We start from the raw sequence: 25,356 nt of genomic DNA on the forward strand, positions 1-25,356 counted from the left end.
TCACGTGTGTGTGCAGTCCATTTCTTACCAAGGGTCCTTCCTCCGTCCCCATAGCTTTAGGAGACTAATCAGAGCAGGGAAGGGAGTTAAAGGTGCCCGTCGATTCCTAGCTGTTTCCTAAGCCAACCTCTGCCGTAAGAAATGCCGTGTGTTCTGGTACGATTTGCTGGAAATTGCCATCAAGCTCTGTGCTGGAACAAGGCGAGCCCTTCACATTTCCTGGGATCAATGAACGTTCCGAAGGCGGGGAAAGCCACTGGTGTCACCAGGCCGCTCTGGATCTCTAGCACACGTGGAGGCCGTGGCAGGAGCAGCAACTGCCCACAGAGGGGACGACGGGAACGAAGGAAGTCAGGTCCAAGCCTGAGGTTCCAGCGGGAGAAGACAGTTTCCGGGACAGCAGAGACCCCGGGCTCACAGGCACGGGGCCTCCGGGGGAGCAGGCGCTGGACACAGGCCGCCCATGTCCTCACGGGGCTCAAGGCACTGATCTGAGCGGACGGTCCCAGCCTGACGGGACAGATGGCTGCAGGTGCCCTGGGAACGGACGATGGAAGCCAACAACTGTTGGCTAATCGAACAGCAGAGCACGTCTGCAGGTAAATCCCTTCCTGAAAAACCAACCAACTTCAGATTTACTATGTGACTGAATAAACTCGGAAAAGCTCCAGGGTGTCCAGTGAGAGGAAACGCTAGCTTCCTAAGGCTCTCCTGGATGGCGGGCCTTTCCCGCCCCCACGACGCACAGGACGCCCACGGCCACGCCAGCCCTGCCCCCAAGGGAGCCACGCTGCTGCAGGGATTCTGTCCACAGGCCTGGATTCTTGTAATACTATCATTGAAAACCTAAACTTTATCACATTTCCACGCCCTGCTCCTTCTGATGTAATGGCCTACGGTCATCAATAACAGCCACCATCTCCAAGGGTCGCGTGGTGGCGTGAGGTGGGGGGGCCGTCGCGGCCGAGGCAATCACCTGAGTGCCGGGCCCGCTGCCCTCACGGCACTCACTTTTAATTTCAGTATAGTGCCATTTGGACCAAGAGAAAAAAGTTGTTTTAAAATTAATTACCTTGTCAGACGCTATTATGATTAAAAAGTAGGCCTACATCAATACCAGGTGCCTAATTCAAAAAGAGAATTACAAGAAGAGCCATACAGATCCATCTTTCAGGCCTTGAAAACAGAACCTCGTTCTGTTTTGACAGGCGATTTCATTATGTGACAAGTGACGCTGACACGCGCTGTGTCACAGAGGCCCCCACGCTGAGGACAGGGCCGCGCACCCGTGCCTCGAGGAACCAGTGATGCCCACCCTCCCAGGACGGAGACGTTGTTCCCTGAAGGGACTCGTGGCTTCAACCGTCAGACACTACAGCATTCCTGGCTGGTGGCCTCGGCCCACGTGGCACAGACAGCGCCAAGGACGCGCAGACCGCGTGTCGCCCCCGAGAACCTGGTGCGGTTTGGAAAGCAAGTGGGACGCCAGTCGGAACGCTCCAGCGGGTCCAACACCCCAGGATCACTCCCTTCCCTTCGCTTTGCTCTTTTAATTACGGCCCACGTGGAGTTCACACAGGAGCACGAGGTGACCGGCGTGGGCGTTGGTTCCTCGGATCCGCAGGCACGACGGCCTCTGCGCATGCGGCTCCAGGCAGCGGACACCAGGCACAGCGGTGGTTCGGCGCACAGACGACGAAGCTGCCCTGGCCGAGCAGACCACCTGCTTCCCCTTCCGAGCAACGGACGGACGCGTGTGGAGCTCGTGCAGGGCCAGCAGCCCCCACGAGCACAGTCCCCCGGGCAGGACACCTGCCAGACCAGAGAGCCTGGGATGATGGTCCGTACACAGCGCATCTGAGGCAGACACAGGGAAAGGGATTTCATGGAAGCACAAAGAACGGTCTGCTCAGAGGGCCTGGGCCAGCGTCCGGCAGGCACAGACACCTGACCGTCCCCTTCGTGTCAAGCAACGTCCCCAGAAGCCGCCTACCTGAGGGTCCTCAGTGAGGGCCCGCTGACGGGCCAGCCATAAGCACTCAGTGCGTGACACACTCCCCAGGGCTGGGGCGTCTTGCAGGCCTAGTGGACGGAGGGTGTGACACCTGAGGGGCCCAAGGTGGGGAGCTCCGTGGCTCTGCACTGGGGTGCAGTGGCAGGCATGGCAGGCACCCCTCAGACCGTGGGAAGTGTGTGCTGGGGCCCCAGCGCGTCCCTGGCTCGAGGGCAGCTTGCTGTTAGTGCTGGGGGTCCGGGGGGGGGTACGTGAACCCTCAGCCACAGGTGTGGGGTTGGCTGGAGCGGCTACAGCGCAGCTTGGTGGCACAGGGCCAAGCAAAGCTCTAGCTGGTGACATGTGAGTCACGATGTCCATCGTCTCCCATTACCTCCCACCGCAAACTACTGCCACGTTTCCAAAACTTGCCTCTTGTCCTAGCAGCTGGAGGCCTGAGCCAGCTGTTAGCATGAGGCCGTGAGGCCCTGTTGAGCCCTGAACAGTACCTCTGTCCCCAGAGTCTCAGGTCGAGGCCCTGACCCCCTTGAGGTTGGCCACAGGTCGGTCACACCACTGGGAGTGATGAAGGTGAGATGGAGTCCGAAGGCTGGGGCGCCCTCGGGAGCAGACAGCAGCGTGCTCTCCGCCTCGTGCGGACGCAGAGACCAGGCGGCCACGTACACACCCGGCGGTGGCTTCTCACCAGGATCCAGCGAGCTGGCCCAGGATCTCAGGGCTGCGAGCAGTCCATGTGTGTTGTCTGAGCCACGGATCTGTGGCACTTGGCACAGCAGCCCGAGGTGACAAGACAACCCGAGCCCATGGGGGTTGCTCACAGCCCCTGCCCGGGCCTCAGTGTCCTTGTCGTGCACTGTGATGGGGCTCCCCGTGCCGGGATTTTCCAGTGACCAAGTCCCTGCTCCTGCAGCCCACTGTCCTCCTGCAGAAGCATGGGGGGGGGGGCGCGGGGTGGCAGCACCCTGTGAGCCCCGGGCCGTGAATCGTGCATAGGCTCCCGGCACCAGTTCCCGGTCTCACACCCGGTGAATAGCATTGAGACAGTGAACATGGGTTTTCCACACTGAGAACCGCCTCTCGAACTGCTCAGGTGCCTCCACGAACCAGACCGTGCGCACAGAAGATCCTCGAGTGTCCTGGAAAGCAACCTTCGCTACAAGCGGGCGCAGGTCACACGTACAAGTGCACACCATCCGCGTTCCCTAGACCGGCGTGAGCACGGCTGCTGCCAGGCCGAGGACGCCAGCGGGCTGTCGGGTCGGAGTGCAGGGTGGCCGGACCACAGCTCGCGACATCGTCCTATTAGCAAATGCAGAGAAGCCAAGTAGTGGCCCAGCACAGACGCGGTCAAGGCAGGACGTGATGCGCGATGCTGAAGCTGTGGACGGTACTCCGCGGAACGCCCGGTGATGCTTGGGAATGCGCAGCCACGGCGCTCACAGATGCTCCCACGTGGGACGGCACAGACTGCAAGCGTGGGCGCTGCACACAAAGGCCTGCCCGCAGTGTAGACGGGACACACGGACGGGGCGGGGGCCTGCCCGCAGTGTAGACGGGACACAGGGACGGGGCGGGGGCCTGCCCGCAGTGTAGACGGGACACACGGACGGGGCGGGGGCCTGCCCGCAGTGTAGACGGGACACACGGACGGGGCAGAGGCAGCCACACGTATGTTGGGAAAGGAAGATGGCTCAGGACGGCAAAGGCAGGCTTGACGCCGCCGTTTCATTTCTTAACAGAAGGACACACGAGAGAACACAGACACACAGACGTGAGCGCTGACGGCAGGGCACACGCTGTCATCACGGTCTCCTACACTTTCTGGATGCTTGAACTTGTTTGCAGTGAAATAAAACAAAGGCTGTATCACAGACATGTCGATCGTCTGAGATGTACGGAGTAATGAGCTCGTTTTGCTGGGACTGCAACTGGACTTCACACGCCCCCGCTGGGTGCGTGCCTGCCTACCACTGGGAACACGCCGGTGGCCCAGAGCCCACGGGCTGAGCAGGTCGAGGGCGCTGGCCTGTCCGGCCCCAGACTCCACGCCACATTAGACCCAAGACAACGGCGACCTCGGCCTCCGGGCTGACAGACGCCTGAGTGGACGTGTGGACGTCCCGCTCCCCGTGGGCACTCGGAGCGGGAAGAAGGTGGCGAGAAGCAGCTCTGAGGCCGGCCGCAGGGAGGGAGTGTCCCGAACGACCCAGGTCCTTAGCGCCGTGCTCGCCTTTGCCTAGAGACGCAGCGGCTTTTCTTCTCCACGCTGAACAGCCAGGCGAGTTCTGGGAACGGCCCGAAGAGAAACGTTTAGGCTGGAGGGGTCTTTGAGCAGCTGACAGCTGACTGATGGCCGCCTGGGAGGCCACAAAGGGGAGCGGTGCGGCGGGACGCATCACATCGCCTCTCCCTGGGAAACTAATTGCTCCCAATTGTTCCGAGCAACATTATTTTTCTGGCAATCATTTCCTCTGAATGCCCAAAATGAGCATGAAACAGCTCTTTTGCCTGGACATAAAAGTTAAATGTCCCAATGTTGATCAAATTAACTTGAGCGCCGGGACAATGGACTGTATTTCTGAGAAAATAATGGGGGGACAACGGGGCGCTTCATGCCAAGATTTCACAGTTGTAATGTAGAATGTTCTGTTGAACTAGGCCAGGCCACGTTTCAAAGCGGAGACAGAAGAGCCCTGTCACTTGTGGAAAAAAATCTCATTTCACGGCCGAAAGCTTGGGGAGCCGTCAGGAAGTTCTGGTGCTGGCGGCTCAGGAAGGACCACGCTCCGAGGTCTCTGCTCCAGTTTAATCCGCAGGATGCGCCCCAAGTGCTGAGCTGTGTATGCGGCAGTCGGCCAGGGGTGCAGGTGCTCCCGGGGGAGGACGGGTCCCCAGGTGCACACGGCCCAGCACCGCCCGCCTGCCAGACTGACACTCTTCTTAATCGGGAGATGAAAAGCAAAACATTCACGAATTGCACCACAAACATTACGATTATTATTTGTAATAAACCCTGAAGGCCCCGGGCTGCACTGCATTAACACTGACGTCTCAAACAGGAGTCCTTTCCAGGTGAGCCGGGGCTGGGGTCAGCGTCCGCACGGGGCCCACCCTGCACAAGGGGCTCCGTGGAGCTCACAGTCGGCACTGCTGGGGCGTCAAACACTTCTGAGGAGTTTGCACACTGCAGGCAGAGTTTGTCTCTCGGGTTTCTGTAAATAAGTTTTTATTTTGGAACAATCTGAGATTTACAGAAGGTTGCACACGTGGCACTGAGTGCGTCTGGGTCTTCACCTGGGCTTCCGGCCACCAGCGCCGGGGCATGGCGAGGCCAGGCTGCCGTGCCACGTCCGCCCGGGTCTGACGCCATGGGGAGATGAAGCTGGGACCAGGCAAGCTCCCCTCTCAGGAGCCTCCTTGCTGTCTCCCCGCGTCCCCACAGAGCACGGCAGACAATGCTGCCAGAGGTTCCCAACGCCGTGAATGGGGCACTGTTGGTGGCAGCGTCCATTCAAAGGGCCAGCGTGGCATTGTCCTCCCAATCGGCAGAGCAGAATGCAGTCTGCTGGTGGCTGCCAAAAGGTTAGCCGTCCCGATGAAAGGACAGCCCGTTATTCACCGCTCCTACAGAGCTGCCCTTTGTGCTGCGCGGCCCAGCCCTGCACGGTGGAGGTCCGGATCTGCGGCTGGCTGAGCTCCCCACAGAAGCGATTCATGGGAATGCAAAGTCGCAAAAAAGTGCCCCGAAACCCAAAGGCTGCTTTCCCGGAGGCCACGGAGGAACGGCAGTGTGGGGCAATGACACGTTTTAATGGCATACCCCACTGACAACCTGACTACAGTCACCAAGACCAGACTGCTCGGGGTAAGTCCTGGCCCCCAGACTCCGCGGGAGGTCCCGGCAAGCGGGTGCAGCCAACACGGAACCTGTCAGGCCGGAAGACCCACACGTGGCCGTGGCTTGGAGCAGGTCCTGGCTCCTGGGCCGTGGGCTCGCTGTCCGCCCACAGCACTCCAGCCAAGCAGCTCAGTGTGGGGAGCCAGCCCGTGGCCCCTTCGAGGTGAGCCCTGCCCAGAGGGCTGCTCCCTCACACCCGATGCACCCGCACATCCCTGTCTTCCTGGCCCCCGACAACTAGACGGCCGGGCCAGTGCCCACCCGAGTGTCTCGACCTGCCTGGGCAGTTCCCACAGCAGGCGTGGCGCTGCGGAGGCCTGCACGTTGGGGGGTGGGCTTGGGTGAGAACTGGAGCGGGGGAGCCCTGCCGCGGCCGACATGCTGGGATGCAGCGCCAGGACCCACCCAGCGTGCCCAGACCTCAGGCCCTCTATGCCCCTGCAGTACCCCAGGCGTCAGTCCTACATCTGAGCCCGGCTCAGCCTGGGCCTGGGAGGCCGGGTGAGGCCCCAAAGTGCAGCCAACTCAGAACCCGCAGGTTGTCCTGCACGGTGCAGGAGAAGCAGCAGAAGCAACCAGACCTGTGTCTTCCATGCACAGTTCCTCCGTGTGCACCTGGCAGGTGGCAGCAGGAGCCAGGGTCTCTGGGGTGAGGGCCACCATCCCAAACCTGACAGCACAAGGTTGAAAGCCAACTCCATGCCCTGGCGCATGGGTGGGGTGGGGCACGGCCCCCGGGGAAATTTGAGATTGCCTGGGCAGAAATGGGGAGACCCTGTCTGGTAGTGACAGCTCTCCCAAGGCCAAGTGGGTCGCTGACACCCATTAGGCCGTGGAAGCTGGCAGGGAAAGGCCTGATCGGAGGCCCGGGCAGAACAGCACAGCCCCATGGCCTCAGGCGGCGAGGCTGACCCTGAGCAAAAGGTTCACGTGCAAACCAAGAGGGATGCTGGTCCAGGACCACACATACCCTGTTAATCACAGTGCGAGGGGCTGCCTTTCCTTCCCAGATGCCCACCAGCCCTGACCCTGTGGAAGGTCACACAGCGTGGTCACAGACGGGTGGCAGGCCTCATGGGGTCCAGGGTGGGAGGCCCTGAAAACCAGCCAAGAGAGAGTGCGAGGAGCAGAGGAGTGAGGACAGGCTGGCTGGAGCGGGGGCAGGAGGGGCACAAGGCCACGGGACCCCCGCCCCCGGGGCCCATGGCCCTGGGCCGAGGGGAGGCGGAGCCAGGGGAACTGAGCCCGTGTGGCCACAGCCGCTCCCAGGTGCCCAGACCCCGAGCCCAGCAGCGCCATGGGAAGGCCCACCTCTGACCAGCAGAACGTGGTGTCTCCGTATGCTCGCCCAGCTTCCCCACAACCCGGGAGGGAGTCAGGCCCCCCACCCTCGGGTCTGCCTGGCAGAGCCTGCTCAAACCTTGGGACCAGGGCTGGGATTTGGGGCAACATTTGCAAGTTTTGCATTTTGGCAAACAGGAAAATAACAGATGAAGACAAGCGACTTACAAGAGAGAGAACCCAATCCTTGGAGGAGGTGGGCGGGAGGGGCCGCGCGCAGCACCTACCGGTCGAGCACGTAGCCCAGGGCCTTGTGCCGGATCCCCGAGTACACCGAAGGGCTTGTTTCCCAAGCGACCAGATTGGAGGCGTCATGAAAAAGGTGGATGTTGACCAAGTCGAAGGCACTGTGGGGACAGGACAGACGGTGACGGACGGGTGGCGCTATAGGGTACCTGGCGTGGCCCAGCTCCGCGGGGCAACAGGGGGCCAGGGCCCGAGGGTTACAGTGGGCAGCACGGCCCGCACCCCCTCCTGTCCTACTCAGCCGCTCCAGGCCCACCCAGAGCACGTCCCCTGCCTAGACAGAGGGGGACACACACGACCTCAGGGTCAGTCTTTAAATACATCCGGCCAACTGAGAAGGGGCTGTTGCCTGCCAAAGAAAAAGATGTGACGTGATTGCAGAAACTCTCCTCAAGCTAAGAGGATGAAGGAGGAAGGAGAATGAGAACAGGAGGGAGGAGGAGGAATTACAGGAAGGAGGGAAGGAGAGGAAGGAGAAGGAAAAAGAGTGAAGGAGGGAGGAGGAGGGAGAGGGAGGAGGGGACGGAGGGAAGACAGAGAAGGAGAGAGGAGGGAGGGGAGGAGGGAGGAGAGACAGGAAGAGGGAGGAAGAGGCAGCAGACTCTGGGCCCTGGACCCCGATCACGGGTAGCTGGTGGTGTGGCCGATGCCACCTGGAGCCCATCAGCTGCTCCCCGTGGGGCCGTGACCCCAGAGGAGGGGCACGAGGTGGTTCGTTCCACTTGTGAGAAGCCACCAAACTCACAGTCCCCTGGAGGCCCTCAGGGAGACCCTGCAGCCCTCCTGTGGGAACCTGCTCGGCTGGGACACACGTAGTGAGGCCAGAATTCAGCGGTCAGCCTTCCCACCCCACGGAGAGCCCCTGGGCATCGCTGCAGACGCGTGGCCTCACACGGGGGTCTGCGTGGCGGCACAAGCATGCCACGGTTGTCACAGTGCCAGGACTGCCGGGCCCAAGACCCCGTGAGGTGCGTGTGCCGGCTCACGACCACGTCCCGGGGCGGCGGAGGGTAGAGGAGGCAAATCTGCTCATACACACGGTGACCCGAAGGGCCCCCTCCTGGTGCCCACCCTGCCATGGCCCCTCCCACACTGTGCCGAGGTGGCCGGCCAGGCGTGAGCGAGGGCAAAGGGCACTGACTGGATTCTGTCAGAGTCTGGGGCTCTGCCTGAGGCTCCTTCGCCCCCCCTGCCCCAGGGAGAGCCGCCGGAGGCCCTGGGGAGGGCACTGTGCCAACCGCGAGGGTGGCCGAGGGCCCGCCCAGGACGGGACGCGACGCAGCAGGAGCTCACTCAGCGCCCCCACCCCTGTCTGGACGTGCCCTCAGCTGCCAGAAGGCCTTCCCGTGGCCACTTACGGGACACACGCGGCTCTAGGACCCTACGACCCGTGGTCCCGGGGGTTCAGGTGAGGAGAGCAGGTACAGGGTTTCTGAAGATTCTACGGAGGCAGCAAGGGTGGGGCCGCCCCAGACGGAGAGCCAGCCCGCAGGCAGGCCAGGCCCTGGAGTCCGACTTGGGGAGGGTCTGCCTGCCCTGTGCCCACTCACAGTGCCTACTGCAGCTGACCGTGGCCGGCGGAGGGCCGCCTGGGCGGCACTCGGACGCTCGTGCCCTCGGGAGGGGGCGGTGGGGCCTGCGTTGTGCCCACGCTGGGACCCCGAACTTGGGGACTGGGCAACAGTACTGTGTCCCACAGAGTCTCCGAGACAAAGTGGGCCAGAGTGCTGGGCAGCTTGTGCCGGGACGTGCAGCCACGTCACTGGTACAACACACAAAAGCTAGGGAAAATGCTCCAATTCAGGTGAGCTAACAGTCCCCACAATAAACGTACCAGTCTGCAACACACCATCTTGTCCGAACGAAGCCTTTTCTCGACCATTTGCACTGAAAAACAAACAGGATGCACAAATCAGCCAGTTTCAAAGAGGAAGGGGACAGACACACAACTCACAACCAGGGGGCACCCAAGATGCTTTCCAATCAGGAAAAGCAACGTCCACCCTTCCGCTGAAGGCCTTCTGCTCAGAACTGAAGCGCGCCTCGCGAGGGCAAGCGTCCCATGGGAAGCTCACCAGAGCGCCTCACGCTCGGTGCACGGGAGGGAAAGGAATGGAACGACGTGACCAGGGCTGTCTTCTAGGCTGCCGGGGGAGGACGCCCCGGCCGAGCAGAGGATGGCCTGCACACGCCCACCAGCAGTCCGGACCTGGAGGGAAGTGAGCGTGGCCACCACGAAGGCCCTGTGTGGAGCCACCCGCCAGCAGCTCCACGGCTGGTGCCACCGAGCGCAAGAGACACGCTGGCCCCTGGCGGACGACAGCCTGTCAGCAGAGGAGGGCGTCGGACCACAGAATCCCCAGATTTACTTCTGCTACGCTTTCCCTAAGAACAGCCTGTGTTCTAGACGCTGGGAGAAGGGTCCCTGGTTTCCCGCACCCCTCTCTTGCTGGTTCGAGGGGACGTGAGGGGCGGGAAGCCACACCTGCACCTTTTCCAGAGCTGCTTTGCCAGCAGGAGAGACACACGCTGTGCTGACCTCTCCCTCGTCTGGCACAGGTGACCGTCTCATCCACCGTGCTCAGGCCGGCAGGGAAGCTGGTGTCGGACGGTGTCATGCAGCCCCACACAGGAGCCACGGCCAGCTGGGCCATAGAGCTCGGCAGAGGCTCCGTGTTGTCTGGATTCACTCCATTTCAACAGCCACGCTGGACGGGCAGCTCGCAGCCCAGGCAGTGGGAGTGGGGTTCCTGCTTGCGTGCCCTCCAAGCCTGAGGAGACACTAGGGAGACCTCCCTGAACCCCCGGTTTGCAGACACTCGAAAGCAGGATGGAAATGTGCAGTTCCCCCGAACCCCAGGGGCATGTCCTTCTGTTGTCCCGGCAGGAGCAGCTCGGTGGGGACGGAGGACAACACGGGAGGAGGAGGACGGGGGGGAGGGGATGGGAGGGGGAAGAGGGGACGCGGGGGATGAGGAGCACGGGAAGAGGAGGAGGAGGATGGAAGGACGGCCATGGTGACACACGTGTCCTCAGGGGCCTGGGCTCACGGTGCCCATGGTAACCATGTGGACCCACGGTTGAACGCTGATGGAAAGTGCTCCCTGGGTGAGTCCACACTCACAGGGGCTCTAGACACTTCAGTGATGATTCCTTATTTAATGAGAATAATTCGGTGGCTAAAACCCCCTGCTTGACCCCACATCGCCCTCAGCGACTGTCCCACTGTTTCCTCCCTCATGACCAGCTTCACAAAGTGTCCAGCGAGGTTCCTATGGTGACGCCCTGCTTAGTGGGGGGAGCCGTCTTCAAGGTCACCATGACCTCCAGATGCAAACCCTGCAGCCTGGAGTCTCCCACCACCACACGTCCACCGTGCACCAACCTCCGTGCCGCCGCCGCCGCCGCCGCCAAGCTCACCAGGCTGAGCCCAGTGCCCACTCCTGGCCCTGACCTGGGCTTTCCCGCGTCTCATGCAGTCGCTCACACTCACTCCTTAGGCTGCGGTCTTTGCTCTCCCAAGGCACCTGCAGGGCCCGGTGCAGGTGTGGGAGGAGAGGACGGGGGCACCCCACCCTGCTTCCAGAAGAGCAGCGTGGCCGGGACAGATGGGTCACGTGAGACCCCACGCCCCAGCCCAGCGCCCAGTCACGCTGCCGAGACCCCAAGCTGAATTTAACCCGACCACCACGGATCTCAGTGCACTAAAATTGGGAGGCATTTGTGAATTTATTAACCAAAAATTAATGATTGTTCTCAATTGTCAATCACGTGTTAAGTAAGGTCTCTCTGTGTGTGCACGCGTACCTTCAGTAACCCTGCGTGTGCGTATTTTTTTTTTAGACATTTAAATTGTCCACAATAACGGAGCATTGTTTAACATTATTAATACAATACGCACAGAGAACACGGGACAACGTGTTACTTTTTTATATAATATATATTTGTAATAGCCGTAATTTTAGGATTCTAACTAGATTTAAGATTTTTAACTACATTGCAAATAAATCTCTAAAAAGTTTAACAATGTAACTTATTACACCCAAATATTTTAACTAAATGTTGGTAAAAATAGGTTACCTCTGAAGTAAGTTCATCCTTACAATTACAAATCTGTTTAGGCTGCATTTCCAAGTAATGTCTCAGGATGAAAAGTGGGGCTACAGCCTGTGGCAGCCTGACATGTGGGAGCCTGGACTCTGCGGAGATTGCATGTCCCTGGGCATCACTGGGCTGCACTGGGGGTCCTTCCAGAAACCGCCTTCCTCACCGCTGGTGTGCCCCACGCCCTTCCACCTGAGGGCCAGGCAGGTGGTCATGGCAAGCTGCCAGATTCACGGTGAAGAGCCAGGGCTGAGCACGGTCACCTGGCTGAGACCACCAGCTCCTCGCAGAAAGAACCACACTGGAATTTCCCTAAGCCACTTGCCCAGACCATCCGTTCCCTACTGTGGCTGAGTCCTGAACAGGGACGCTCACCTGGGCCACGCTGGGCAGGGCGGGGCCAGGAACACAGCCCAATCATCAGAAGGGCAAGTGGCTGTCCGGTGAGGCTTCCCTGCATACATCCTAGCGGAAATGCACACGCACACACATGACATGCACCCACAGCTGTCCTGCACCCAGGAGGGAAGGAGAGGGGAGCCGATGTCTCCGTCACAGGCTGGGGTTCCCTGTTTCATTCCATCCACGTTCCATCCATGAAACTTTCTGGTCACCAGGCACCTTCCGAAACTTCCCAGGGGGTGACCGCACACGGGCAGCGGTGGCCGGCTGCCCACCCTGCTTGCAGAGAGGCTGGCACCACGGAATGAAACCACGTCACGCCGGGCGGGGGGGCTGTGCCACATCGCTCACCTTGCAATATTAAGTCCCTGCTCAGACCCCCTGTTAATAGGGTTCCTTTAGCCAGCAGATGGATGGTGAATGCAAGACGGCTCATCCACTAAAGGACGGCATAAATCAGCACGGAGAAAAGGGAGGCTGCGGGGAGGTGATCAGCACGCAGCCTTGCCCGTGAAAGGCCCGCTCTGGAGCATTAGTGAAATTAATCCATCTTTCATAAGAGCTTGGAGCAGTCCCTGTGATCTATGGTAACAACCAATTTCTCACTACGGGCAAGAGGAAAAAAATGCCTCGGTCCTGATCGACTACACAAATCTGCTTTTTAAAAATGGTCTCCCATTATCTGGAGTGGTGCTCCCAGAGGCAGCATGTGAAACTCATGCCGAGCCAAAAGCACCCATAAATCAGGAGAGAAAGTTTTGTTAGTTTTCTGTGCAGTGGGCTGCAATTATTTGGGATTGCATTACGGCTCATCATGGTAATCACATTTAGATGACCCTTCAGTGACAGTAATAAAAGAACAGAAATCAAGCTTAGACTAATTCCCTCCCCCAGACTGTGTTCAAATAAAGCTAAAGGATTGGCTCAGAGGCACGAGAGCAGGTCTGGCGCTGGGCGGGCACGTGCCCCATAGCCCCGCCCGCGTGGCATCCCCAGGCCCTGCCTGGCCACGGCTTCAGTGGACACACAGACTGCTGCACACCTGAAAAACACGTTACGGATGGGACGCTAGAAGCGTCAGTATTGCTGTTAAATAAGTCTTCCTTCTGTTCATTAAGCCACACTCACTTCTGCCACAACCACAGGTCAACAGACACGCGGACCAGACACAATTTCTAACACGGCAATATCACATCAACGTGAGGGAGGACGGTGACCCCAGGAAGGCCGGGGCCGCTGCTCTGGGGGTCACCTGAGTCCCAGCAACACAGTGCTCTCCAGTAGAGAGACTGGGGTTTGCCCAGTGACACCCTACCTTTCCCTGCAGAAAACCCTTCTCTTGCCTGTGGATGGGACCATGGTCACCTTGGACCCCCCACACTTCTCCCACAGGAGAGAACCGGCGCTGGCTGTCAGCACCCCCCACGGAGCCACCAGCACCTCACGGACAGTGCACTGGCCACAGACACTGAGGCCCCGGGAGCATCTGCCCTCTGGGGGGTGTGCAGGACGTGGGACACCATAGCTAAAGCCCCAGACTTTATCTGACCCACCCCCGCGCCAATCCCAAGTCTCCTCACCCACGTGCCCTGGGCCAGCGGAGGGAAGAGTCGGGATCCGAGGCCAGGCCATAGGGTCGCACGTATGCTGTGGTCTAGGGAGCCAGTCTTTGCAGATGCCGGGCCCAGAAGACAGCCTGAGGGCCGGGGAACAAGGAGCTCCTCAGAAGGAGGCCTGCCGTCCTGCCGGGACAGACAGAGCTTTGGGGGCCGGGGGGGCTCAGCAGGCGTCTGACTCCTCCGTGAGGCATCCTCTGTGGGGCACTGCCTTGCTCTCTCCTTCTTCTGGTGCCCAGAGGGACGTGGCACCTGCCACGGAGGCCTCTTCTCTGGGAGCATCACAGATCATGGCTGACTGACTCCGGGGGCCTCAAGGGACCTGGGCTCCGAGGATGAGGACGAGAGGGCCCAGTGGTGGCAGGAAGAGGGACCCGGGGGGTGAGCACTGCACGCAAGGTGTCCATCACACAGGGAGTGATCGGCGCGTGTCCTGCCCTCGGGATGAGTGTCAGCCGTGCAGCAGACAGCAAGCCCCCACTGCATGGAGTGCAGCCTGGAGAAGCCGCGCCCAGGCGCCTGCGGGCTCCCCCTGCATACACAGAGGCTCTGCTCGGCTCTTCCGCGTGGATGGTCATTCAGTCCTCAGCAAGTGCAGGTTCACAGCCTTCGGGCGGCCGGACGCGGCCAACAGACGGCACTGCTGGAGGTGACCTCGGACATGCCCCCAGCCTGTCCTCATGTCACCACCCCTGCTGGTCCCCCACAGTTCTGCCTCTCCCAGGTGCACAGCCCCTTGTGTCCACCCCTCCGGGGCACACCCCAGCCAGCCGCCAGACGCAGGTGAGTGCCCTCCTGGGCTGGGACGTGCTCTGGGCTGAGAACGGAGGAGCCAGGTGACCCCGGGTCTCTGGCACAATCACTCAGGCTGACGAAACAGAGCAGGAGAGGCAGCTAAGAGCAGCCCGGGGGGCTTCCCAGCCACTGGGTGCCTTGGGATGCCCCTGTGGGAAGACACTGGGATCCCTACCCCCAAACCTGCCCGAACACCTGTTAGAGCCTGCTCTCCCCCTGCTGTGGATGGCCGCCGGCTCTCTCCAGCCCACCGTCTCCACTAGGGCCCGTGGTCACTTTCAGTGGCCTCGCTCGGCTCTGAAGCCGACTCTGTGGCCCTCGGCATCTCCAAGGGACAGCAGCCCTGGATGGATGTTCAGGGAAGCTTGCCAGGATTCACCCAGCTGCTTCCAGAGCCTTCTGGCCACACTGCAACATCAAGAGGAGCGGGGGACAGCGGGGGCTGGGCAGCCAGGGCAGAGGCCGGCCCCCTGACACTGTGTCCTTGGCTCAGGGACGAGGGATGAGGAAGCTGTGCCCATCCTTCACAGTGGCGGCCACAATTCCCTCCCCCTGGGCCTGGGTCATAAACAAGTTAATGCAGTGTGGCCTTGCTGAAATCAGCTCCAAGTGCAGGTGGGCGTCTCCGCAGACGGTGGGCAGTCCTCGCGCAGGAGGGACCCGGTGGGGCCATCCTTCCTGCACTGCGCCGACCTCCACTGTGGGGGGGAGGTGGGCCACACGGGCCTGTGCGCACCCCATCCTGACGCTTCACTCACAGACACACACTCCACCGTGACTTCACAGATGACAGAAGGGCACGGTGAGCAACTCTGGGTCAACGCGTGAATCATACAGGGGTAGCAGACCCCGCAAGCTGGCGTCGGTTTACTGAGAACACCTGAATCTAAGACTATCTGCGCAGCGTGATGACTGCATGCAAATAATCGAACCGCACGAAAATGCACCAAAACCGGTGGAAATCCATCAGCATGTCCTGGTGAACTATGTCTGCACGACAGGCTGTGCTGTCCACGAGCTCCGAGCTCTGCGGTGCAGGCACCCCCAGGACACGGGGAGGGGCGCCCTCGGCTCCAGTTCCCGACCGTGCCTCTGGCTGGCTGCACCCCCAAGGCTCTACCTGGGAGACAGGCAGAGGGCCCACCCAGCCTTCCCAGGGAAGACACCCCCGCGTGCCCCAGCGGCCTGCGCACGGCAGCATCACTGGCCAGATCGATCTGCTCCCATCTGGCGTTTGCTGGGAGGCCCCTGGCCTCTCCAGGCCCCACGATGAACTGATGATTATTTTCCTACCTCTTGTGGGGAAGGTTCCTTTGCCTGGAAATGATGGTTAGAAAATGTGGTGATTCGTGTAATGACAGACACCGCAGGTTCTCGGCCCCTATCGAAGAGCACCCAGATGGACCCACGTGGGCCTGAGAACGCCCCAGAAAGACCGCTGCTGGTTCACGTTGGCAGCCAGGACGGGACCCCTCCCCTGAAACACGAGGCCTTCAGCTCCTACGTGTCCTCACTCCTGAGGCGCGCACTCGGTGGTCGGTGTGCCGGGGTGGCCGGCGGCCGGGACGCACCTCGGGAAAGTAGTCCTGTGGAAACTTCTCCTTCTCCAGCATGGGTGTGCTCTCCAGCGTGTCCGAGTAGATCTCTTTGCCGGTGACTTTTTTATACTTCTTGGCTGGAAAAGAGCAAAAGGGTGACGTGAATGACCTCACGGCTGCGTCCCCCCAACAAGTGCGGCCCGCGGGGAGCGTGGGGGCCCCGGGTGGGAGCGTGGGGGTCCCCCGGGACGGGGAGGACCCGCTGCTCCAGGGGACGACGGTGGCTCATAAATTCCCACTCCACGACCTGGAGCCTGACACTCCACTTCATTATCCCCTAAGAGCTTCTAGCCTGCAGATTTACAAGGGCTAATTGGCACCCTCTGTTAAAACTGTGAATATATTTAGGACGGCTGCAGAATGGCCGTTCACTCATACCTTAATACGAATTTACTTAATAACATCGATTTCCTCCTTACATGCAGCCGACATCACTCATGTCCAGGAAAAGCAGTTTTTCTGGGAGGCTGAGACACAGCAAATACGGGTGGGCTGCTCCCCAGACCCCGCGCCTGGGCTGATGCCCCCGCAGACAGGGCTTGGTCTAGTCCTTTCACACCCAGGCCCAGGCCCTTCTTTCTACCAACGGGTCACCCCACACCGATGGTGGGGTCTCACGAGAAGCCCCCACAACATACCACGCAGGGAGCTCGGGCAGCAGTGGGCCCAGATGGCTGGGGGCCTGCTCCTGGGCCGGGAACACCTGGCACCAGGTGAAGCTCCTGGCAGTTAAGGGACCACCGGGGCACAAGGGATGAAGTCTGCTATCTGTTTCTGTGGGGGTCATGCACCCTGTCCCACGGCAGCTCACACCTGCAGCTCCTGGAGCGCCACGGGCCCCACAGACCCACTGATGCGGGTGGAGAGCAGGAATGAGGTATGTGTACAGTGTCTTGGGACAAAGCTCTGGCCACTGCGGGTTTGGGGGGAGAGTGAACCCCAGGTCAAAGCAAAACACCAGCAGGTAAGGACTCTGATAATCCACCCCACCAGCAGGAGACGGGATGAGACGCTTGGGGACTGAGGGAACTCAGGACAGAGAGTGACATGGAGCCATCCCCCAAATGCAGAGCTGCATGCTCCCTGTGCCCACTGTCCCTCTGGTCTCGTTCCCAAACACGGGGACGATCACTGAGCTGACTGGTGCATGTGGTTCTGAAGCTGGTCCCCTGGTGTCCCCTCACCAATCACCATGGCCTCCAGAGGTCCATGGGGGGACGCAGAACAAACCCCATTAGCCAGGAGGCTGGTGGCAGGAGGCATGTGGGTACAGCGTGTGTCAATGAACAAGTGACCACCACCTGGCCGTGATCCCATTTCCGACACCCACTGACACTGGAAACGGTGCAGAAGTGTGTCCATCATGGGAGCCACTTCCTGGAGCCGCCCATCCATGTCCGTGGACGGACAGCATTTATCAAACGCCAGCCCGTGCACCGCCACCATACCGGGGAGGGGGCAGTGCGAACGCCCATGTGAGGAGGCTGCGGGCCACCTGCCCCAACACAGGAGGGCTCTGCAGAGGAGCTAACCACTCCTGGGGGAGGGCGGCCTATGCATCCCACCTGCAAGGTGACGGTTCTCTCTCCGCGGTCCCAGCCTGCAGTGTGGGCTCCCTGATCTGCCTCACCTCCTCCCTTCCCACCCTGGGCCTTCTCTAGCCCCCTCCTCGCCACCGGGTCCCCAGCACAGGCCCAGCTCAGCCTGGGCTCTTCTGGGCTCTTCCTCCAGCGGTCAGCACCTGCAGCCAAGCCTGAGTCATGACACCAGGCTGCCGGGGGCACCCGTCCCTGGGCTGTAGGGGGTGGACGCCCCCAGGACAGACGCCCACGGTCCTCAACGAGCCACACGGTCTGCAGCGCTCTGCATCAACGGAGAAGGGGAGAAGAGACTTTCGCGGGGAGGTACTTCTGCTTCAGATGAAAACCCTCATCGCCTTAAGAAGAGGAGACTGGGGAGCAGGAGCAAAAGGAGGCCTTCGTGCTTTGTTAAAGAATAGACTTTATTTTTAGAGCAATTTTGGGAACAAGAACACTTGAATGGAAAGTACACCGCCCTCCCCAACAGTCTGTCCTGCTGCTGACATGTCGCATTAGCGCCTACGGCACACTGTTAAGTCATTGAAGTCCGTACCGGAGCTCAGGGCTCCCTGTGTGTGCTGTGTGTTCCCGGGGTTCGGACAACCGTGCCATGTCCACGAGGCTTCGCCCATTCACCCCACCCTCCCCAGCCTCTGCAACACGGACCATTTACACCCTCTGTCTCCCACCTTCCCGTAAATGTCCTCTTGTCGCCAACACGCTGCAGGGAGCCTTTTCCGCTAGCTTCCTCCACTCAGAAATACGGGTCTAACAAGGTTCTTCTGTGTCTTTCTGTGGCTTGACGGCTCCTGTCACTTCACTGCTCTGTAATATTCCACTGTGTGGATGGACCACAGTTTGCTTATCCATTCACCTAGAAAGGACATATTCTGGTTCCTTGCAGTTTTTGGTAATTATGAATAAAGATATTATAAATATTTCTGTAGGTTTTTGTGTGGACCTAAGTTTTCAAGTCCTGTGGGTAACACGCCAAGCAGCATCATTGCTGGACTGTGCAGTAAGCCTATGTTTAGTCTGTAAGAAACTGCCACGCCCTCCACAGTGGCCACACCACGTTGCACCCCCAGCAGCCGTGGGTGGGAGCTCCTGCAGCTCCACACCCTCCTGGCCTCTGGTACCGTCTGCGCTCCGGATGGTGGCTGTTCCAGCAGGTGCGTAGTGGTGTCTCCTTACACGATACGGAGCCTGTTTTCACGGTTTTGCCATCTGTACATCTTCTTGAGTGAGATGTCTGCTGAAATTTTTGGCTCATTTGTTAATTGGATTGTTTTCTTATTGTTGAGTTTTAAGAGTTCTTTGCATATTTTGGATCATCAGATGTGTCTCTTGCCAATGTTTTTCCCCCAGTCCGTGGCTTGTCTTTTTATTCCCTTAATAGTGTCTTGTGCAGAGACTTTTAACTTTAATGAAGTCCAGCACATCAATCTTCCTCATGGACTGCCACGTTGTATTTAAAAAGTCATCACCAAACCCAAAGTCACCTACAGTTTCTGTGTTACCTGCCAGGCATTTTACTTTCATACTTTATACTGAGGTCTATGATTTGCTTTTAAATTAACTTTTGTGAAGGTGTGAGGTCTGGCTCCAGGTTATTTTGCGATGGACATCCAGTTGTTCCAGCATCATCTCTAAGAGAGATCATTTGTGCTCCATTGTGTTGCCTTTGCTCCTTTGTCAAACATCAGTCGACTGTATTTATGGGGGTCTATTTCTGGGCTCTACTCTGTTCTGTTGATCTTTATGTCTATTTTTTTCACCAACACAACAATACTGTCTTAATTACTGTAGCTTTTACAGGGAGTCTTGAAGTCGGGTAGTGTCAGTCCTACAACATTGTTCTTCTCCTTCGATATTGGGTTGACTATTCTGGGTGTTTTGTCTCTCCATGTCAACTTCGGAATCAATTTGTTGATGTCTACAAAGTAACTTGCCAGAATTTCGATTAAGATTGCACTGAATTAATGGATCAAGCTGGGAAGAGCCAGTATGTTGACAAGACTGAGTTTTCCTGTCCATGAACATGGGATACTGCTCCACTTACTTTGATCGTCTTTGATTTCTTTTCAGCAGAGTTTTCTAGTTCTCCTCATATTCATCTTGCACATATTTTGCTAGATATATTTCTAAGTATTTCCTTTGTGTGTGTGCTAACATAAATGCTATTTTGTTTTTAATTTCAAATTCTACCTATTCGTTGTTGGTATAGAAAAGCCACTGACTTTTGTATATTAACCCTGTATCCTGCAACCTGGCATATTTGTACCAGTTTTTGTTGTTGAGGGTTCTTTCAGATGTTCTACATAATCATGTTGTCTGAGAACTAAGAGTTTTATTCCTTGCCACCCCCCATCAATAAGCCCTTGATTTCCTCTTCTTGTCTTAGTGCACAGCCAAGATTTCTGGTGCAATGTGGAAGGGAAATGGTGAGAGCGGACACCCCTCTTTAGGAGCAAAAGCGTCTAGTCTCTCGCTGTGACGTGTGACGTGAGATGCAGGGTTCTCCGGCTGTTCTTGACTAAGTTGAAGTAGTTCTCTAGTCCTAGCTTGCTGAGACTTACCATGAACAGGCGTCAGACTTAGCCAAATACCTGTTCTGCATCCACGGACATGATCGTGCGGTTTTCTTCTTTAGCTTGTTGATATGATGTATTACATTAATTGATTTTCAAATGTAGAACCAGTCTTGCATACCTGGAATAAATCTCAATTTGTCATGGTGTGTAATTCTTCTCACACACGGTTGAATTCAAGTTGCTAATGTTATGTTGCAGATTTTTGTATTTTATGTTCATGAGAGATACTGGCCTATAGTTTTCTTTTTCTGTAATGTCTTTATTTGGTTTTGGTATTAGGTAATGATGGTCTCACAGAACGAGTCAGAATGTTTTCTTTCTGCTTCTATTTTCTGGAAGAGATTATAGAGAACTGGTATAATTTCTTCCTTTAAAGTTTGGTAGAATTCACAGTGAAACCATCAGGCCTGGTGCTTTCTTTTAAGAAGTTTATTAATTATTGATTCAATATCCTTAATAGATAAAGGCCTATTCAGATTATCTAGTCCTCCATGTATGAGTTTTGGTCGATTGTATTTTTCAAGGAATTGGCTTATCTAAATCATTCAATTTATAGGCACAGACCTGTTCACAATATACCTTTATTATCCCTTTAATGTTCATAGCGTCAGTAGTGATGACCCCTCTCTCATCTCTACTATTAGTAATTTGTGTTTTCTTTTTTTCTTGGTTAGCCTGACAGAAGTATATCAATTTTATTGATCTTTTCAAAGAATCAGCTTTGGGTTTTGTTAATTTTCTCTATTGAGTTCCTGTTTTCAATTTCATTGATTTATGCTCTAATTTTTATCATTTCTTTTCTTATGATTTGGATTTATTTTGCTCTTCCTCTAGCTTCCTAAGGCAGAAGCTTAGATTATGGATTTTAAATCTTACCTCTTTTCTTTTTTTTCTTTTTTTAAAGATTTTATTTATTTATGTGACAGAGAGACAGCCAGCGAAGAGAGGGAACACAGCAGGGGAGTGGGAGAGGAAGAAGCAGTCTCCCAGCAGAGGAGCCCGATGTGGGACTCGATCCCGGAACGCCGGGATCACGCCCTGAGCCGAAGGCAGATGCTTAACGACTGCGCTACCCAGGCGCCCCAAAATCTTACCTCTTTTCTAATACATACATTTGATGCTACAAATGCCTTGCTTTCACTATATGCCACAAATTTTGATAAGCTGTATTTCATTTTCATTTAGTTCGAAATATTTTTAAAATTTCTCGAGACTTATTCTTTGACTCATGTGTTACTTAGAAGTGTGTTGTTTCATACCCAAGTGTTAAAGTAAAAAACAAATAGAGATCAGCCTTTAAAGTTCCCAGAGCAGACAAAGCCAGTTTAGTCATACAAACAAAGCTGAAATTAGCTTATTTTGCAAGACTAACTTAAACTGGGTCATTCCTTGCTTATGCCTCCAAAAATCAAGAGGAACACTTAAACTGTTTCCCAAGGTTGATATGAGGTAACCACTAACCAATTCCCATCATTTAAGAGAATTCTAATATCATAACCAATCACTACGAAGAATGAAGTTATTGCCTCCACACCCCATGAGTCGTTTTAAAACAACGTACCGCAGACCCCACTGCATGTTTTGGTTTGAATGCCTGGCTTTGCAAACAGCCTTGTTGGTGTGTACACAAGCTTTTACTAATTCTTACTTCAGTGACTCACTGATTTTACTTCTGTTATTTCTGAACTTCTGACACAAGTATTTTGGGATTTTCTAGCTATCTTTCTGTTACTGATTTCTAGTTAAATTCCACTGTGGTTCAGGAGTATACTGTCTATGATGTCTGTTCTTTTAAATTTGTTGAGGAGTATTTTTCCGCCCAGAATGGGGTCTACCATGGTAAATGTTCCATGTGAACTTGAGAAGAATGGGTGTTCTGCTCTTGTTGGAGAGAATATTCTATAAATGTCAATTAGAGCCCGATGACTGATGGTGCTGTTGAGCTGAACTATGTCCTGACCAGTTCTCTGCCTACTGGATCTGTCCATCTCTGATAGAGGGCACTGAAGTCTCCACCTGTGACCAGTGGATTGATCCATTTCACCTGGAAGCTCTATCAGTGTTTCCCTTGTGTGTTGTGGTGCTCTGCTGTTTGGTGCATACACGTTAAGACCTGTTAATGTCTTCTTAGAGAACTGACCCCGTCATCGTTATGTAACAAATAGCCTTCTTTATGACCGTTAACTCTCCTTGCTCTGAAGTCTGCTGTGTCTGAAATTATCATCGCTACTCTGGTGTTCTTTTGACTCGTGTCAGCATGGTCTCTCTCTCTCCCTCCCTTTACCTTTAGTCTTGATGTGTCTATGTATTTTAGGTGGGTTTCTAGCAGACAACACAGAGTTGGGTCTTGTTTTTGAAGCGCTCCGACAGCTTATGTCTAGTAACTGGTGAATTTGTTCCACTGACATCTAAAGTGATAGAGTTGCAGTACGATGCTCCATACCAGCACCTTCTCCATCTGTCGCCTTTGTTTCCTGTGTCTTCCCCTCTCTTTCTGTAGACTTCTCTGGCTTAACTGAGCATTTTATATGACTGCATTCTCTCTCCTCTGTTATTAGCATGTCAACTGTATTAGCATGTCAACTTTAAAAACTATCAGTGGTTGCCCTAGTTGGCCCTAGTTTACAGTTGCCAGCGCAGCAAGTCCACGTTCACGTCGCACCGTGTTCCCCCACAGGAAGTGCGGGTTCCCTGCCCCTCCCTCCCGTCCCCCCCAGCACGGCCGCTATTCGTCTCATCGTCCACAAGCTACAGTCACCCGCCATGCTGTTGTTATTCACACTCTGAACGAAGTTATCTGTCAGATGAAGAATAACAAGAAATGAGCTATTTTACCTTCATTTACTCCTTCTCTTATGCTCTTTCTTTCTTAATGTAGATCTAAGCGTCTGACCTATATTGTTTCCTTTGGTCAAATAACTTTTACCATTGTTTTGCAAGACAGGTCTACTGGCAACAAATCCCTCAACTTTTGTTGGTCTGAGAAAGTATTTCTCTTTAACTTTTGAAGGATAACTTTGCTGGGTACAGAATTCTAGGTTTTTTTTCTTCTACCAAGAGACATATTTCACACCACTCTCTTTGCTTCCATGGTTTCTGAAGAGAAGCTCAATGTCTTCTCATCCTTGTTCCTTTTCTAGGTCACCCCCCAACCCCCATCCCTGCTTCTTTCAAGGTCTTCTCTTCATCTCAGGCTTTCTGCAGCTGGCACAGGACATGCTTAGGTGCAGGTTACTGGCACTTGTCCGCTCGGTCATCTAGGAGCTTTCTGGACCTATGGCTTGGTGTCCATGATTAATTCTGCAAAATTCTGGGCCATAACTTCAAATATTTCTCGTTCCTTTCTCTCTTCCTTTCCCTGCTGCTGTCAATCCGTGCATTCTCCTTGCCTTCTGCACGTGGCTCACAGTGCTGGGACATCTTGTTCTGCTTTGTGTCTTCTTTTTTTCTCTTTATTTTTTCAGTTTGGAAACTTTTCAGTGACACCCTTCTGGCCCCAGGCTCTGTCTTCAGCCATGTCCAGGCTGATGAGCCTGTCAACGGCCTGGGGCAGTTCTGTTACAGTGTTCTTTATTTTAAGCTTTTCCTTTTGATTCGTAAGAGTTTCTGTCCTGACTCTGTTGCCCACCTGCTCTTGTGCGCCGTCCGTTTTCCCCTTAGTGCCTTTGGCATATTAATTACAGTTACCTAAAATTCCTCATCTGATGGCTCCAAATCGAGGCCACATCCGTCTGGCTCCAAGGCACACCTGCTCTCTTCACACTGTATCTTCTTTCAGCTTGGCTTATAACTTTTGGTTGAAAGCAAAACATGAATAATTGGAAAAAGGAACTGAGGTACACAGGACTTTCCTATGAGGCTCTGTGTTTATCTGGTGAGGAGCTGGGCTGTGTTTCCTGTCGGAGCTCAGAGGATAACATATCCTCCCATGTCCTAGTCTTGTCTCCTCTGTTGTCTTTGTGCTCCTGTGAGACTCCTTCTTCAACAGAGGCTGAGCTTGGCAGACTCTCCGCCATGACACCTGCTGTGATGATGGGCACTGTGGCTGGGTGGAATAACACTGCTCTACAGCCCGGTGGCCCTGCCTTGGTCCTTCAGCCAGCATGAGTCCAGGCTGCAACCTTCTCATGTGTCCTCAGCACCATGGCCCTCCTCAAGTACAACAGCAAGGCCAGCAGAGGCCGAAGCTGCCCACCTGCCTCCCCCAGGCCTGTTGGGCAGCTCTGGTGACACGGCTGTCCTCAAGGGCAGGCCTTTCAGGAAGAACAAAGGACTCTGGACACACTTCAAAACAGCTCCTTCCCTCTCCCTCTGCCAGAAGCACGAGGGAGTTTTTCTCCAATCTTCACCAGGACAATATGGTGGGGCTCCTGCAGCCAAAGCTCACCAGAGGGAGGGGGACAGCCTTGGGGGCACACTTCTCTCTCAAGCCTCCAGCTTTCCGCACCCCTTCCCCCGCTGCTCCCTCCAGCACCAGCTCCCGGAGGCCGTGGCTCTCAGGATCCGTCTGCCTGTCCCTCCAGCGTGGGAGCTGCACCAGCCCTGTGGCCTCGCTTCTGTGCGGGATCTGAGACTCGCCCCGCTCCCTCTGCGCAGCCCCACCCATGCTCTTTAGGTGTCGGACCAGACACGAGCATCCCTTGAACCCTTTTCATCCACACCTTCTGGGAGTCATCAAATTTCTAACTAAGGACTAAATTCAGGTTGTTTCTTCTTAAAAAGTTTATTCAAACTTTTCACAAATTTGAGACTGCTTCTGCTGTAACTTAATTCAAAGCGTAAGCGTGAGCCTTGAGGAGCAGGGGCCAGAGTTCCCACTCCTAAGACCCGCCATGCCCGAGCCCCGCCCCCGCACTGGAGGGCAGCAGTGAGGCCCCATCTGGCCCCCGGCACGCCCCGAGAAGCAGCGCATCCTCCTGCCACAGACGCGCTCAGGGCACAGTCGCCACCACCGTCTCCGCTGTCATCACTGACAACGTGGGGGCCCTCAGAAGGTCTGCTGGAGCCCAATGTTCATCTAACGTACAGTTTCAAAGAAACCACAGGCCAGCGGGGTACGTCATGATCAAATGAGCATGGAACTGGCGATTCAAAGCAAGGGACAAGTTCAGGAGTCCGGCTACGTGCCTAAGCTCGAAGACAGCTCGTCAGAAGCGTGACCCCGTTCT

At 56.1% G+C, this 25,356-nt stretch overlaps 1 protein-coding gene across 2 annotated transcripts in view; it reads right to left on the reverse strand.

The window, feature by feature from the left end:
- The window catches only part of INPP5A (inositol polyphosphate-5-phosphatase A), a 182,353-nt gene that overhangs the window by 40,964 nt on the left and 116,033 nt on the right, over positions 1-25,356 (reverse strand). For both annotated transcript variants that reach the window (XM_040624538.1, XM_008686002.2), the window contains exons 6-8: positions 15,988-16,091; positions 9,334-9,386; positions 7,481-7,600 (exon numbers count right to left, since the gene is read on the reverse strand). In XM_040624538.1, coding sequence (XP_040480472.1) covers positions 7,481-7,600; positions 9,334-9,386; positions 15,988-16,091 — 277 coding nt within the window. The remainder of the gene's footprint in view (positions 1-7,480; positions 7,601-9,333; positions 9,387-15,987; positions 16,092-25,356) is intronic.

The sequence above is a fragment of the Ursus maritimus genome, unplaced genomic scaffold, assembly GCF_017311325.1.
Source record: "Ursus maritimus isolate PB19 unplaced genomic scaffold, ASM1731132v1 scaffold_7, whole genome shotgun sequence".
NCBI classification, from domain to species: Eukaryota; Metazoa; Chordata; class Mammalia; order Carnivora; family Ursidae; genus Ursus; species Ursus maritimus.